General features: G+C 36.5%; 1 protein-coding gene across 2 annotated transcripts in view; it reads left to right on the forward strand.

Annotated features, from left to right (window-relative positions):
• Positions 1–444: 444 nt before the first annotated feature.
• The window catches only part of ARHGAP11A (Rho GTPase activating protein 11A), a 30320-nt gene continuing 15863 nt past the window's right edge, over positions 445–14901 (forward strand). For both annotated transcript variants that reach the window (XM_069097650.1, XM_069097651.1), the window contains exons 1-7: positions 445–1263; positions 6410–6480; positions 8262–8358; positions 8900–9153; positions 9895–10058; positions 10592–10738; positions 13799–13873. In XM_069097650.1, the coding sequence (XP_068953751.1) occupies positions 1135–1263; positions 6410–6480; positions 8262–8358; positions 8900–9153; positions 9895–10058; positions 10592–10738; positions 13799–13873 (937 nt within the window). In that variant the 5' untranslated portion in view covers positions 445–1134. The remainder of the gene's footprint in view (positions 1264–6409; positions 6481–8261; positions 8359–8899; positions 9154–9894; positions 10059–10591; positions 10739–13798; positions 13874–14901) is intronic.

A 14901-nucleotide genomic window follows, 5' to 3' on the forward strand; every position in this document is an offset into this window, starting at 1 on the left:
CCTGGCTGTGTCCATTTCCAGCGTTGCCGCAGTCAGGCCGTTATTATGCCTCCCTTGGGGTCCTGATTTTGAATGGACAGCGGACCAATCAGAGAGCGCATCGGGCTTTGGCGCTGCCGTTTGAGCGACTGGAGTTTGTACGGGAGGCGACCTCTTGGCTAGACTTCGGAGGTGGGGTCGGGGCAGGAAACTGCAGTTTCGGTATTTTGATTGTGTAGGCGGCCACTCAGTCGGAGTGAGCCGCCCGGGATGCCCTGGCTGGGGGAACAGCCAGGCTGACGGAGGGAGGGAGGGAACTAGCCTCAGCGTGCGAGACGAGGTGACAGCGGAGACCAGCCCGGGCGGGGACCGGGACTGGAAGAGCTTTAGGAGTCCGCGGCTGGGCCGCAGGGAGGGGGTCGGGCGAGACAGGCGAAGCGCAGGGACAAAGGCACCGCGGAGTCTGGGGGAGCTTTAGCCTAGGGTCTGGACGCCAAAGAGCACGAGACTGGAGGGTTCAGCGTTGAGGAGGCCACAAGAGCTTGTGGACCGAAGAGTGACCGGAAATAGGGACTGGGAGTCTAGGAGGAAGGTCTTCTGGTGTGAAGGGCCTGAGGGAGCGTGGACAGCTTGGTGGGCAGTGACTGAAAAGGAACGTGGACTGGTGGGTGTGAAGTGTGGAAAAGTTGGTGTGAAGTGTCTTAAACGGGTGTTTACAGGCACGTAGGGAGAGACAGGAAAGGAGCGTGGACAGGTGGCTGTGAAGTATCTTGAAAGGAGTGTGGAACGGTTGGTGCGAAGTGTTGTGGACAGGCCTGTGGAGATTGACGGGAAAGGAGGGTGGACAGGTGGCTGTGAAGTGTCTGAAAAGGAGCTTGAAGTGACTTAGAGGACGATCAGTGAAGGAAAGGAGCGTGGTGTGGAAAAGCAGACGCTAAGGGCTTGGAATTGGGGGAAGGAGACACGGAAGTGGCTGGAAGAGGGCAGGGCCCCAGGGAGGGTGGTGGAAGTGGACGAAAGGGAGTTGGGCTGAAGGCCGTGACACTGAGGGTTTGTAGCAAGTGGAAGTGCTGGTGGCTAAGGAAGGTCGGGGAGTGGAGAAGGACGAGGACGAGGAGGAGGAGGGTGGGTGAGGGGTTTGGGCTGCGCGCAGGAATGAGGGACCGGAGGCTGGTGAGGTTGGCCCTGTTACATCATCTCCGAGCCGTCTATGGCATAAAGATCAAGGGCGGTCGGGGGCAGTTGGACTTCGGCCGGCAGGAGTCTACAACTGTAGCTATTGGGGTAAGTCCAGGGGAAGAGGGCTGAGGGAGGAAATCTGAAGGCTAATAAGAGTTGCTGTAAACAAAACAGGTGAAAGTGAAGTGTTAGTTTTGTCCAGAAAAGAGGACAGAATGATAGCTCACTTTTATATAGAGCTACCTATATGCCAGGCACTGTGGTAAGTTCCTTACAATTATTCTATCGTTTTATCCTCAACAATCCTGTAAGGCAGGTGCTATTATTCCTATTTTAGAGATGGGGAAAGAAACTGAGACAAAGTGCTTAAGAGGTTAAGTGACTTGTCTGGGATCACACGTGTTTGAGACTGGATTAGAAGTCAGGTCTTCTGACTCCAGGCCTAGCTCTCTATTCACAGACCCATTTAGCTCCCTGTTTAAAAGCTAGAAAGGAGCTTAGAAACCATCTAGTCTAATTCACTGTTTTACAGGTGAGGAAACGGGCCCAGAGGGATTAAGTGATTTGCCCAGAATCATACAATCTACAAGGTAGATTCTGAACCCAGGTCTTTCTGACTCTTGTTTACTAGCCCATGCTGCTTCTCGATCTTGGACATGGATTTAATATATAAGCCATATAGTGAAGATTCCAAGATTTACTCTTGATTATAACTAACATTTTTATAGTGCCTTAAAGTTTGCATATTACTCCATATACCTGATTTTATCTGAACCTTGCAACAACTCTTTGAGGTGTATATGTATATATACTACATGTTATTATTATACCTGTTTTTCAAGTGATAACTTGAGGGTCATAGAAGCTAAGTATTATTTGTAATTTTTTGAGACTTATGGGCTGTCAAGAAGGGTTGTTCATTTAAAAAAATGGTGTTTTCTGAATGTTTTGGTGGAAATTGTTAAATGTGTAGGAGTGTTGGTTAAGAACTAGATGTGTGTATGTGTACACTTGTGTACTGAGATTAACACAGCTGCTTTTATACGGTCCTTTTGTTTATATGTTACAAGTACTTTTTGAGTGCATAATGGTTAATTGAAATCTTCTGATTATGCCAAAGCTAAATTTTGCTATATCAGCTTTATGTCATAAAACATTTTTTAACTAGGTAGTTAAATTGACACTTTTTTGTTTCTACTGATGATTATTTACCAATATGATAGTCTCTTCAGTTGTTACAGTCTCTTTACCCAAGATTTATAGTTTTTGAGATAGTAATTTTAAAGGTTTCAGGAAATTGAAGGAAAAGATTTAAGTATGTGATTTTTTGAGACAGCATTACATTCTAAAAATGGATAAAGGAGACTAAAAATGATTGAAAGTTGAAGAAGGTCTTTTCATAACATAGCCCTTGATATTTATTTCCACTCACAAAATCAAGGAATTCATTTCATAATTAAATCATGTATCAAGTATCTATACTATGTTTTAGGTGCTGAACAATACTTAAGATCTTGTCACTAGAGTAGAAACTGACTAGTGGGCACATTGTATTGGACAAGCAGCCATACAGAATAATACTCAGATATGAAATGGGTAGTTTTATTGTACAAATTAAGGATGAATGTCTTTAAGGGATAGTGTATATCAGGGTAAGTAGCCACTGGAATTTGTTCAGAATGTAACATGAGGTAAAATATTTGCTTTTTAACGTATGTTTGTGATAACATTTTATACTGGTTCACATTTATAGTTTCTAATACAAAAATTTATGGGTTGCAGTTTATACAAATATTAATATATAAAAACTAATGTTTGTGTTCTACAAATAGTCAACTTATTTATCAGTCTGCTGGTTTTTCCTGGTCTTCCCCTCAGTTTTAAAGTGTTCTATGGAAGGTATTGATTAAATCTGTATAGTGTCAGGAGCACTAGGTTGGTAGTCAGGACACTCGCCACATTCAGCTATCATTGCTGCACCTCCCATATCTACATCTTAACCCTAGTCTTTCTTTTTAATTCCAGCCCTGAATCATGAACTGCTTTTTAGACATTTCCTGGTGGGTGTCCCATAGGCACCTTAAATTCAACATCTCAATTGTCTCTCCCTAAAAACCCACCCCTCTCTGTTTTTTCAAAAGAAGTTCTTTTTGAGAGCCAGCCCTAGTATTCTAGTAATCATTCTGAAATCAGCTTTACCACCTTGTTCTCCCTCAGCCCCCATACCCAATCACTTGTTGATTCCACCTACAAAACTTCTTTCTAATCCTTCACTCCCTAATCCTAGTTCACCTCTTAACATCTCACCTGGATTATTATAGTAGCTTCCTAATTATTCTCTGTAGGTCAAGTTTTTACCCATTCCTATTCATCTTCCACTCAGCTGCCAAATGATTGTTAAAGCATGAGTATGACTGTGTGGTTCCTTTGCTCAAAAAGCTTGCTATTGTGTTTAGATTAAAATATTATAACTGCATTTGAAATACTTAGAAAACTAGCATCAGCCAGCTTTTCCAGGTTTATTATATATTACTCTGTTTCTTGCACTGTATGGTTAAAGTAAGCCTATTTGACGGTCCTTTCCTTCCATTTCTTTGCAGAAGCTATCCCTCATGCCTAGAGTACTCTTTTCCCACAAGTCTGCCTCTTAAAACCCTTAGTTTGTTTCAAAGTCTAGCTGAAGTGTAACCTTCCCTTTTCTAGTTCCTCATCCCCCAGTTCCTAGTGGTTCCTCTCAGTTATTTTGTATATATTTACTTACATGTATCTAATGTCTTTTCACTCTACTCTCCTTGCCTGGTGAAATGTAATTTCCTTGAGCAGGGGATCTTTCGTTTTTGTCACTGTATCTTTCTCTGGAGTATAGCACATAGTAAGTGTTTAATAGAGGTTTGTTACATTAAAGAATTTCTCTCAGTGACCTCATCAGCTCCCAGAGTTTTAATTATTATGTTCATTCAGATGACTTGAGAGCCATTGTTGTTAAAAAACTGGCATAGAAGCCAGGAAGACCTGGGATTCAAGTCTTGCCTCTGGCTTGTGTGCTTTCCTGGCAAGTCACTTAACTATTCAGTGCTCTAGATATTTAAGCACTATTATTTACAGAGAAGGTGCCAATCTGCATTGGTAGAGTAAGTGCCCTCATTTGGGAGTTCTTTATACCAGTGAAATCACAGATCCTATTCCTAACCCTTAGCCTATGTCAATGACTTACAGGTCTGTATATCCAGCTCTAGTTTCTCCACTGAGCTTCTGTCCTGCATCACTATTTCCCTATCAGTTATTTCAAACTTGATGTCCAAGATTTATGTCAGTTTCTTGATATTGCAAACTTCTCCCAAAGGTATCTTAAACTTAACAGGTCTAAAACATCTCTTTATACTGCTCTCCAAATTTCCCTATTTCTGCCCCCTAGGCACCACCTTCCTTCTAGTCTTCCAGGTTCCCATTTTCCTCCCATTGTCCTCAACTCCTCACTCTCTCTCACCCAGTATATCTAATCTGTTGCCATTCATCTTGTTTCTTTCTGACCCTTAGTTCAAGTCCTCATCACATTTAGATTATTAAATTGGTCTCTTAATTGTACTTCCAGTCTCAAACCATTTTCTACTCCAGTCTTGTCTTACATATTGCTGCCAAAATTATTTTCCTTTAACCCAAATGTGACTTACAAAATAAACTCCAGTGGTTCCCTATTACCTCCCTAGGATAAAATAGAAACTCCTCTACTTAGCTTTTAAAGCTTCAGACAACCTATCTTTCCATCCTCATTACTCACAAAACCCCGCTCCCCTCACCCCCCAGTCCATACAGACTAGCCTTTTCTGTGCCCCTCATACTAGATATTTCCTGTCTCTTCCTTTGCAGTTGCCATCTCCACATGCCTGTAATTCACCCCATCCTCACTTCTGCCTCATAGAATCTCTTTTCCTTCAAGACTCAGTTAAAATATCACTTTCAACCTTTCCTGTTTTCCTTCCTCCCCCCAAGATGCTTATTTAACTATCTTGTATTTATTTATATTCTGCACATACTTACCTCCCTCATTAGAACATAAGTTCCTCAAGAGTTATTTTATTTGTATTTTTATCCCTAGTGCCTGGCATATAGTTACAGATTAATAAATGCTTATGGATTGATTTTTTTTTAATGCTATAAATGCTTTTCTCCAATCCTAGTCATGGGATGACTTCTGAATGAGTAATTTCCCTAAATTTCATATAAACTTATAGAAAATTTTTATGCTTAATTCTTTCATTACTTACACCTGCGCTATTATTTTTCCATGATCTCAGAATTTTATTTCAGATTATTAATAATAGCTCATTTTTATAACATAATTTATAAAACTCCCTATGAATTATGTGAAATTATCTTCATTTTACAGGTGAGGTAATACTCTTGAAACAGGTGAAGTGACTTGTCAAAGGCCACCTAATTAATAAATGAAGGAGACATAACTTGACATCCAGGACTACTGAATCCTGGGTGCCTCTCACAAGTTGTTCTTCTGATAAATACTCTTAGGGAAAAAGTTGTACTTCAAATGGTTAAGAAAAATAATAAAGAAGATAATTTTATTCTAGAAATAGCAACTGTACAAGAAGAGGTTCATTGACTGGAATTTTTAAGGTTTACTTTTAATATTTCTTAGTCCTACTCTATTGGAACATTTTGTTAGAAAATTTGTAACTTCTTATAGTAATGACATTTCATCAGCCACAAAAATTAATTCATCTTACTCAATTATTGCTCAAGGAAGTGCTCAGGTAATTTGATGTTGAATTTTTTTTTTTGCTAAATCACATGACTTGAATAACAAGGTAGTATTTACAAAGTTGTAGGTGATTTCAGAAAAAAAAATGTCCATTTTAATAAATATAAGTTGAGAAGCATTAAACCTCCTTGAAGTCCTTTTTAAAAAATAGTATAATAATGATACTTTAAAGTATATTAGTATTTGATCCAGATGCTCTGTAACTCCTTCATTAGTATTATTAGTAGATATTATTTATATAAGGTATTTAGTATTTGAGACTAGTTGTCCTGTTAAGACTCCCTGTCACCAAAGTCTGTTGCCTTTAACTAATATGACTAATTATGTCTCAGAATATTAGTAAACTCATTTTATTTCTGGTTTTTTACTCCTCTGAAATCATAATTTGTCTCCCTTTCTAAGTAGCACACATTCTGTGCTTATACCTGTAAATTTTTTTCTTGATGTTTATAACAAATAACTTTTACATTTTAGGGGAAAATATTTGGAGTACCTTTTTCTGCACTACCCCAGTCATTTGTACCAGAATATGGAAACATTCCAAGGTAAGCAAAGTATGAAATTAAGCATGGAATGTAAATAGTGAATTGTGTAAATATCAAGGTTCAAATATTAGTAGATATTTCAAATTGGGATCTTTAATGAATTTTATAATTCTACTCTGAAATCTTTAATGAAAATTCTTGTAATATTGTGATGATACCCTTAGCACAGTGCCTGACAAATAGCAGGCATGCAATAAATGTTTATTGGATACATGAAATTGTGGAATAAGAGTAATTATATTTAAGTTGAGGTGCCCAAGCTTTTGTAAATAATGACCACAAAATGTTATTAAAATTTATTATGAGAATATTTAATATTCTATTAAAAGCATTTCTAAATGCCCATGTGCAAAGATACTGGAGTGGTTTGCCGTTTCCTTCTCCAGCTTATTTTACAGATGAGGAAGTTGAGGCAAGCAGAGTTAAGTGACTTGCTCAGGGTCACAGAGCTGGGAAGTGTCTGAGGCCAGATTTGAACTCAGGAAGATGAGTCTTCCTCACTCCAGACCCAGCACTCTATCCACTGGGCCACCTAGCTGCCCGCTTTAACATTGATACTTCATTTATTATCTGCAGACTTATTATATTGAGCACCCTTCTGTCTGCATTATTTTGTTCGACATGTTAAATTATTTTTAAAAAATCATTTTTATTTTCTGAAGAGCTGGACAAATAATCCTGGCAGAGAAATAAAGGTCCCACAGACAAGTAAATAAGGAAGTAAATTAAATGAGATATTAATAGAACCTATAAATAAAAATAAACCAATTTTTAAAAAATGGGACTTGTGTTTTCCCAATCTATCCCATTTTCAAACTTTTCCTGCTTTGATTAAATCTATAGCCATTCTTTCCATCTTCCAGGTTTAGAGCATCAGAGTCATCCTCTACTATCTTCTCTTTGAAATTCCCTCCTCCCACATCCCCACAATCCAATTAGTTGCCAGGTCTTTTTGATTCAAGTCTCCATGTTTTAAATCCATAATCCAAGCTGCTGCCAATTTGATGTTCCTAAAACAGGGGTCTGACCATGTCATTCCCCTACTTAAGAAGCTTCAGGAGCTTCCTATGGCCTCTGGGATAAAATACAAAATCCTCAGCTTTGCATTTAAAACTTTTCATGGTCTGGCTCCCATCTACCTTTCCAATCTATTTGCTATTACTCTCTTTTATGGTATTCTCAGTCTCCTGCCTCCATTCTTTTGCATAAACTATCTCCCACCTGTATAATATAGTCCCTCTTCATCTTTACCTCTTACAATTCCTAGCTTCTTCATTATTATACAAGGCCTTTTCTGACCTGTTTTTCCTCTTACCCTAGTTATTATTATCTACCTCTTAACATTACTTTATACATAATTATCTGTGTATATGCTGTATATGTTAAGGGGAAATAATTTTTTTGTCTTTGTATCTGGTATTGAGGATGCCTTGCACATAGAAACTTAAACATTAAATTGAATTAAAAGAGGTTGTTGCATATTAGAGAATGGTAATTACAGAAAGATTTGGAGTATACATATGTGTGTATAGAGTTTGTGTGTGTGTGTGTGTGTGTGTGTGTACACTTACATAGTATGGCTGTCGGGTATAGTAGGATTTGAAGGACCTGGGATGAAATCAATAAAGAACAATGAATAGATTATAGAAAGGGGAAATGATTTATAATTCAAAAGTCAAGTGTCAAGGATCTTTACAGCCTATTGATATACCTTGATAAGCATATTCACTTAGTATGGTTTTTGTAAGATCAAATACATTGATAAGACCTGCCTTTTTCAGTTTTCTTGTTGATGCTTGCACGTCTTTGGAAGAACATGTTCATATTGAGGGGCTTTTTCGGAAATCTGGATCAGTAATCCGTCTAAAAGCACTGAAGGTAAGCATATTCCTTGGCTAATTTATTTCTACAGTTGTCTAATTCCGTTTTTGTTGTAAAGTTCTCAGATATGACATGAATGTGCAAAAAATATGATTTTCTGGATGTGGACTCCCTCTAACATCACAGCCCTATGATTTATTAAATAATTGCTATGGAGTTGTCTGTAAAGCACCTTGCACATAGATAGTTATTGTTGGGGGGAGGTTTGAAGCAGGTCTTCTGACTCAAGCTCAGTGCTATATTCATTCTGTCACACTTTATCTTTTTGGTGTGAATTATTGATAGAGATATAGTTGACCAGCTGTCCCATCTGTGGAAAGTGTTTATAGCTTACATGAATTCAGTAACTAAAGAAATTAAATATCTTTGATTGTTTGCCGGGCCTTTTGATGTGTTTTGTAATATATGACCAGAAGCAAATAAATAAAAGAATTAAAGTTTACTAAGAAAAACTCCTTATCCTGAGATGTAAGCAGAGATTTTGATCAAAATGAGATCTTAAATCCAAAGGGTACTGAAGACTTGAAATTTATTTCAGAGCAAATTGGATCATGGTGAAAACTGTCTATCTTCTGCACCGCCATGTGATATCGCAGGACTTCTTAAGCAATTTTTTAGGGAGTTACCAGAACCCATCCTTCCAGTTGATTTGCATGAAGCTCTTATCAAAGCTCAACAGTTGGAAACAGAAGAGAAGAATACTGCTACAATTTTGCTCTCTTGTCTTATGGCTGACAGTATAATTTATCTATTACGATACTTCTTTAACTTTCTCAGGAATGTTTCTCTTAGGTAAGTAAAGATCAAGTACAGAAATTTTTAGCTACTGGGAACCTTCAGGAAGTCTGTCATCTAAATAGCTAGCCATTTATAATTTTAAGTAACTATCTTTTTATTTCAACTATTTGGGATGGAAATGTTTCCTAAAATTTATTTACATACTTCCTTATCTTCCCAAATGGAATATATTGAATACAGTTTCATTTTTTTCTGCATCATTTTGAATGTCATGTATTTCTTTACTGTAATATGGTGATCCCCAGGGGCCTGTTGATGCAATGTAGTTTACCTTAGAAGGTCTAGCCTGTGGTGCCATTTGAATTCTTGTTTGTTTGTTTTTTTTAATTATTTTTCTATTTCTTTGCTTGTAATCACTTGTCATTTCTCACTGATGTTATTGTGCCTACCTGTAATGGCTTCTCTCACCCCTTCTGTTTGGTTGCTTCTAATTAGTCATGAACTTTGAAACCAAATGCAGGAACCAACTTTCTTAATATTATGTGTTAAATTAGAATAAGTACTGAGTGAGGATTTTGAGAGGGTTGGCTATGGATGCATCCACTTTATAAATTAATTTTATTGTTTAGAATCTTTTAGATTATTTCTTGCTTAAATTCCTGATAAGGTTTGGTATTTGCCTTATACATAGCCAACGAAGTAAGAGTCCCTACAGATATTCCTATTATGTTATTGAAATTTTTTCTTAGTTTAAATTTTGACTATGTTTAATAGTACCTTCTTTTTTTTTTAAAGAGCCAGTGAGAATAAGATGGATAGCAGTAATCTTGCAGTAATATTTGCTCCAAACCTTTTACAATCAAGTGATGGGCATGAGAAAATGTCAACCAACACAGAAAAAAAACTTCGACTGCAAGCTGCAGTGGTAAAGACCCTTATTGATCATGCAGCTGATATTGGTAAGGAGAGGTGAAATGTCTTCAGTGCAGAATTTTTTTGGCTTGCTGCTTCTCCCAAGTGACCATTAAAACTTGTAAGGCAGCATGATATAGTGAAAGAGCATTGGACTCAGTTAAAGGACTTAGGCTCAAGGAGAGCTCCCAGCTCTTTTGCTTGCTCCTTATATGACCTTGGGCCAGTCATTTAACCACTCTGGATCTCAGTTTTATCATCCATAAAATGAAGTGGGTGGGGGGCAGCTAGGTGGCTCAGTGAGTGAATAAAGCACTGGCCCTGGAGTCAGGAGGACCTAAGTTCAAATGTGACTTTAGATACTTGACACACTAGCTGTGTGACTTTGGGCAAGTCATTTAATCCCAATTGTCCTCCAAAAAGCAAAAAAAAAAAAATGAAGTGGGTAGACCAAATGACTTCTGAAGGTTCCTTCCAGCTCAAATCTATGATTTGTGATCCTATTCTGACTGAAGTTTAGTGTGTAATACCTTTATTTTTAAAACAACACAATGAAAACATTGTCAATGCTGTCCTTTAGGTCGTGTGCCAGAGTTAATCATAGAAAAGATACCAGTTATGTTGGGTATTGATGGCCCCTGTTCTACTCCATCACTAGATGGCTATGAAGAAGGTGAATATGAATCTCCTATTGAACATAAGAGAAAGAGAAGACAGAGTGTAGGTGGTGAGTATTATTACTATTTGACCTAAGCATGGAGGTTTATAAGCTTTTATTATCTAAGATAGCTGTATTTATTCAACAGGAATTTTGTAGTTCAGAAAGAGCAGATAAGCACATAGATATAATCCCTGGGATGATACACAGGAAGAAAAGTAGCATAATTAAGTGGACTAGATCATTTTGTGTCTCCTCCATTTCCATGTGATTCCCTTATACCTTCTTCCTTAGGTGGAGTAAGAGGAACTCTGCCTTGTCTTCAGGACCAATAAATATGCTTTTAAGTGAACTCTTAAGATTCCTTTCACCTAGGAATTATATGTTTCTAAGAAAATTTATTTGTCCTTTTACCAACTTCACCACAATGGCCTATGGTCCTATTGCTTGTTTTTTTGTTATCTTTTGTGTCCGTTTTTTTCTTTTTTTCAAAGTTGCCCCTATGACTGAGGAAATGCAGATTGACAGATGTATCCTGCTTGGGTTACTAGGAGGAAAAAGGAAGGGTGCCCTATGTTCTTTTAGTTTTTTTGTGGCCCCCATCTGTGTCCAAAGATAGTGGTCTGTATATCAAATACTACATATTTGCACCTAGCCATCATGCCAGTACAAGCTTATTTTCCTGTTAATTTCTATCCCAGTTCTTCCTGAATGTTCATAACTCTAGCTTTAATAGTCAGTTTCATAGATCTTCCCTGAGTTTCCTTCTAAAGGTTCAAGGAAGAAGTTTAAATCTTCTACATTCTGTGTTTCATGCCATTTCTGTTCACACATGTCATCTTGGGGTAAAAGCCCTTTGAAGGACAGGGTAGACAAGACCAAGTTTTCCCTTCATATAGTTCACCTAACCTAATGGTGCAACCTCTCTGAGATCTATTGTTTCAGCAGAGGCTATCCTTTTATATTTTGTTTCAGTTGAGTATTTTTAGTTATCTTGTTAATTAATTAGCTCAGAAGTTTTGAAATTAATCGTTTTCAAGAGATCGACATCTTTCTTCCTCCTATCCCTACCTAACTGGTTAATTTCAAACAATCCAGAACTGAATTTCTGTAGTAATATCTAGGTTATCTAGTATAAGGCCCTGCTGTACTTAGTAATTGCATAATATTGTTCATATTTTAAATAATACCCTGAATCAATGAGGTAGTATTGGCAAACAATAGACACAAATCTTGCTCCTTCAATGGTTATGTAGATTGTATTGTTTCTCTCTAGACAACATTATAAGATATTAATATTGGCTTGGTTATCTATAATTAACATACACATATTGGTACCAAAAGAACAATGATGCCTGGAACTGGGTACCTGGCAGATAATATTTTTCAAGAGGATATGGTAAAACTGATTTAAGCTAGGGATGGAGGTTTTAGAAATTTGCAAAATGGCTTTAGAGTATAGGTTTGATTATCGTGTTAAAGTGGACCAAGCTTAAGTGAATGATACTGAATGTAGTATTTTTAGAGCTGGAAGACATCTTGGAGAAATATAGAGATCATTTAGTTTCCCCCCTCCCCCCCCGCTCCCCTTTTTTAATATGTGAGGAAACTGAGACCCAGGCTCACAAAGATAGCAAAAATAGTATACCCAAGACTTGAATCTAGGTCTTCTGAATGTAAATTGCCTCATTTTACAATGTTACCTGCTTGTATACAATTTATATATGAACTCTCTATACACAATTAAAATAATTTTTGTACTTTAAAACATCAATTGTATATATGGGTATATTGAAGGGGAAGATATTATACTCAATAGTTTCTTGCTGGCCACCAGGTATACACCTTAAGCCTAAATTGAAGCTATGCTCTTTAGAGCCACAGAAGTAAAGTATTAAGACTGAACTCAGGGGCTGCTAGGTGGCACAGTGAATAGAGCACTGGCTCTGGAGTCAGGAGGATCTGAGTTCAAATCTGGCCTCAGACAATTAACATCTACTAGCTGTGTGACCTTGGGCAAGTCACTTAATCCCAACTGCCCTACCTTCTCCCCTCCAAAAAAAGAAAAAAGACTGAACTCAAATGGGAGTTATAAATAACAAACACCCTCTACCTCATATTCTTGGATGATAGTAGCAGAAAGTTAGTGGTAGAAATGAATGGGTCAGAGCCTTCTGTTTGGGGGCCATAGTCTTGTCTGTTTCATTTTAAATAAGTGTATCTGGTAAAAATATTGTTCCACATCTTCTTTGCAGTTGACTTTAGTTTTTTTTTTTTTACCATGCTCTACAATTGTTTAGCAGTAAAATGTAATATCCTTAGGTTAGTTTATAGGTAAGAAATGTTTTAATATTCTAGAACAATTGCATTTTCTAGTCATAAAGGTTTTATTGATGCCTGTCACATCAACTTGTCTCTACTCCCTAGTTAAACAGAATGGGGATTCTTTTTACTTGTTCTTGTTAAGGTGGAATTTGTCCTGCATCACCAGAATGGTCTGGTTTCTTCAGCATTGAACAGCTGTTGAAAGGATGAATTATTTTGAAATTAAAAATTTACAATTATTTTTCAGTATTAATATTTACTGATCATTTTAAACACAAATTTTAAAATATTTTACTTAAAAACTGGGTTGTGAGGAAAACATTTGAAAACTTCAAAATGCTACATAAATGTGAATTAGTAATATTTGACATCTGGCCTTATAATACATTGCTTCATTTTTAAACTCCAAAACTGTGTTTCAGAAAACTCACAACTTAGTCACCAATTTCATTTACTCATTAAAACCTTTTGTTTTTCAATTAGCATTTTCCCAGAGGTAAGAAGAGTTATCTTCTCATTTTTTTTCTACTGAGAAACTCTCAGAAGTATAGCATTGACTGTGTTTGAATTGGAAGTATCCCCTCTTGAGAGATACTAACTGCTTAATTAAAAGATTATTCTTTGAAAGGTACAAAATTTCTTTGTATTTCATTATTACTGGGCATCAATCCCACATGTGACTATTTTTCTTATGATGACCTAATTAAAATGTATATGCTGGTGCAATTTTTTTATTAAGACATAATAAATATTAAGTATGTATTAGAACAAGACATGATTGCTTCCATGTGTCTTGCATTTCAGATTTTGTTAGTGGAGCACTGAATAAGCTTAAATCTAACAGAACACCCTCTACTACACCTCAGCAAGAGAAAATTGGTAGGTATAATACATATTAGATGGAAGCTTTTGCAGTATGTCTAAACTTTATTCTTTGACAGAATTTATTTGGGAGTAGTCAAAATTTGACTTTTTAACAATAAGGAAAAATTGTCAACATAATGCCAAATAAAGTAGAATTTTCAGTGGGTTTACTACATAGTAGAGAAGTTTTTAATCTTTTTTGGTTCATGGACCCTGTTGGCAATCTGGTGAACTCTATTTCTATATATAGATATATTATACTCCTTGAAATATTTTCAAATATATAAAATGAAATAAATGGGATTACAAAGAAAACCAATAACATTGAAATAAAGACATAATTTTTTTTTTCCCATTCAAGTTCATGAATCCCTGAAATCCAAGAATTTCTTGTGAGGCCATGGATTCCAGATTAAGAGGAGATTCCCTCACATAGAGACACAGATGTCTGAATCTCAGAACTGTTAGTGATATTGGTAATTGCTAATCTCAGAAGTTCTGAGGTTAGAAAATTAAGCATCTTATCCATAGTTTAATCTGCTGAAACAGTTTTCTGTCTCTTTATAACTGAGTACTGCTAAGCATGTAACATAATTCATGTGGGTTACTTATTAAATTTGGGATCTCACATTCTTGCAAATAAAATGTATGTACTCTTTTTTTTTTTAATTAATAAGTTATTCTATACCAGGGAGTTGAACCAGTTTATATTTCAATTCTTTTGTAATTGTGTGTGAAGTTGTTCACTATAATGGTTTGGAAAATACAACAGGGTATGTATATATAGCGCTAGAAGAGTTGTTCATATTTTGTTCAAAATAATTTTTCAATGAATTTTTGATTCAACTCTGAATGCTGCTTTCTTATATGATGCCTTACGCCACTACTTGGTAGACTTTTAAGTTACTGTTTGCTAGCACTAAGATTCTTCCAAGTTATTTGTAACTTTTCTTATTTTCATCTGAACTATTGCTTAGCCTTAATTTACTTTGTACTGTTTATTTGACCCTTAGTCTTTTTTTTTTTTCTTTTTTTTTTTTTTT

Source organism: Petaurus breviceps, unplaced genomic scaffold (assembly GCF_028583685.1).
Source record: "Petaurus breviceps papuanus isolate PSGF00001 unplaced genomic scaffold, PetGlider_PUasm1.0 37, whole genome shotgun sequence".
NCBI classification, from domain to species: Eukaryota; Metazoa; Chordata; class Mammalia; order Diprotodontia; family Petauridae; genus Petaurus; species Petaurus breviceps.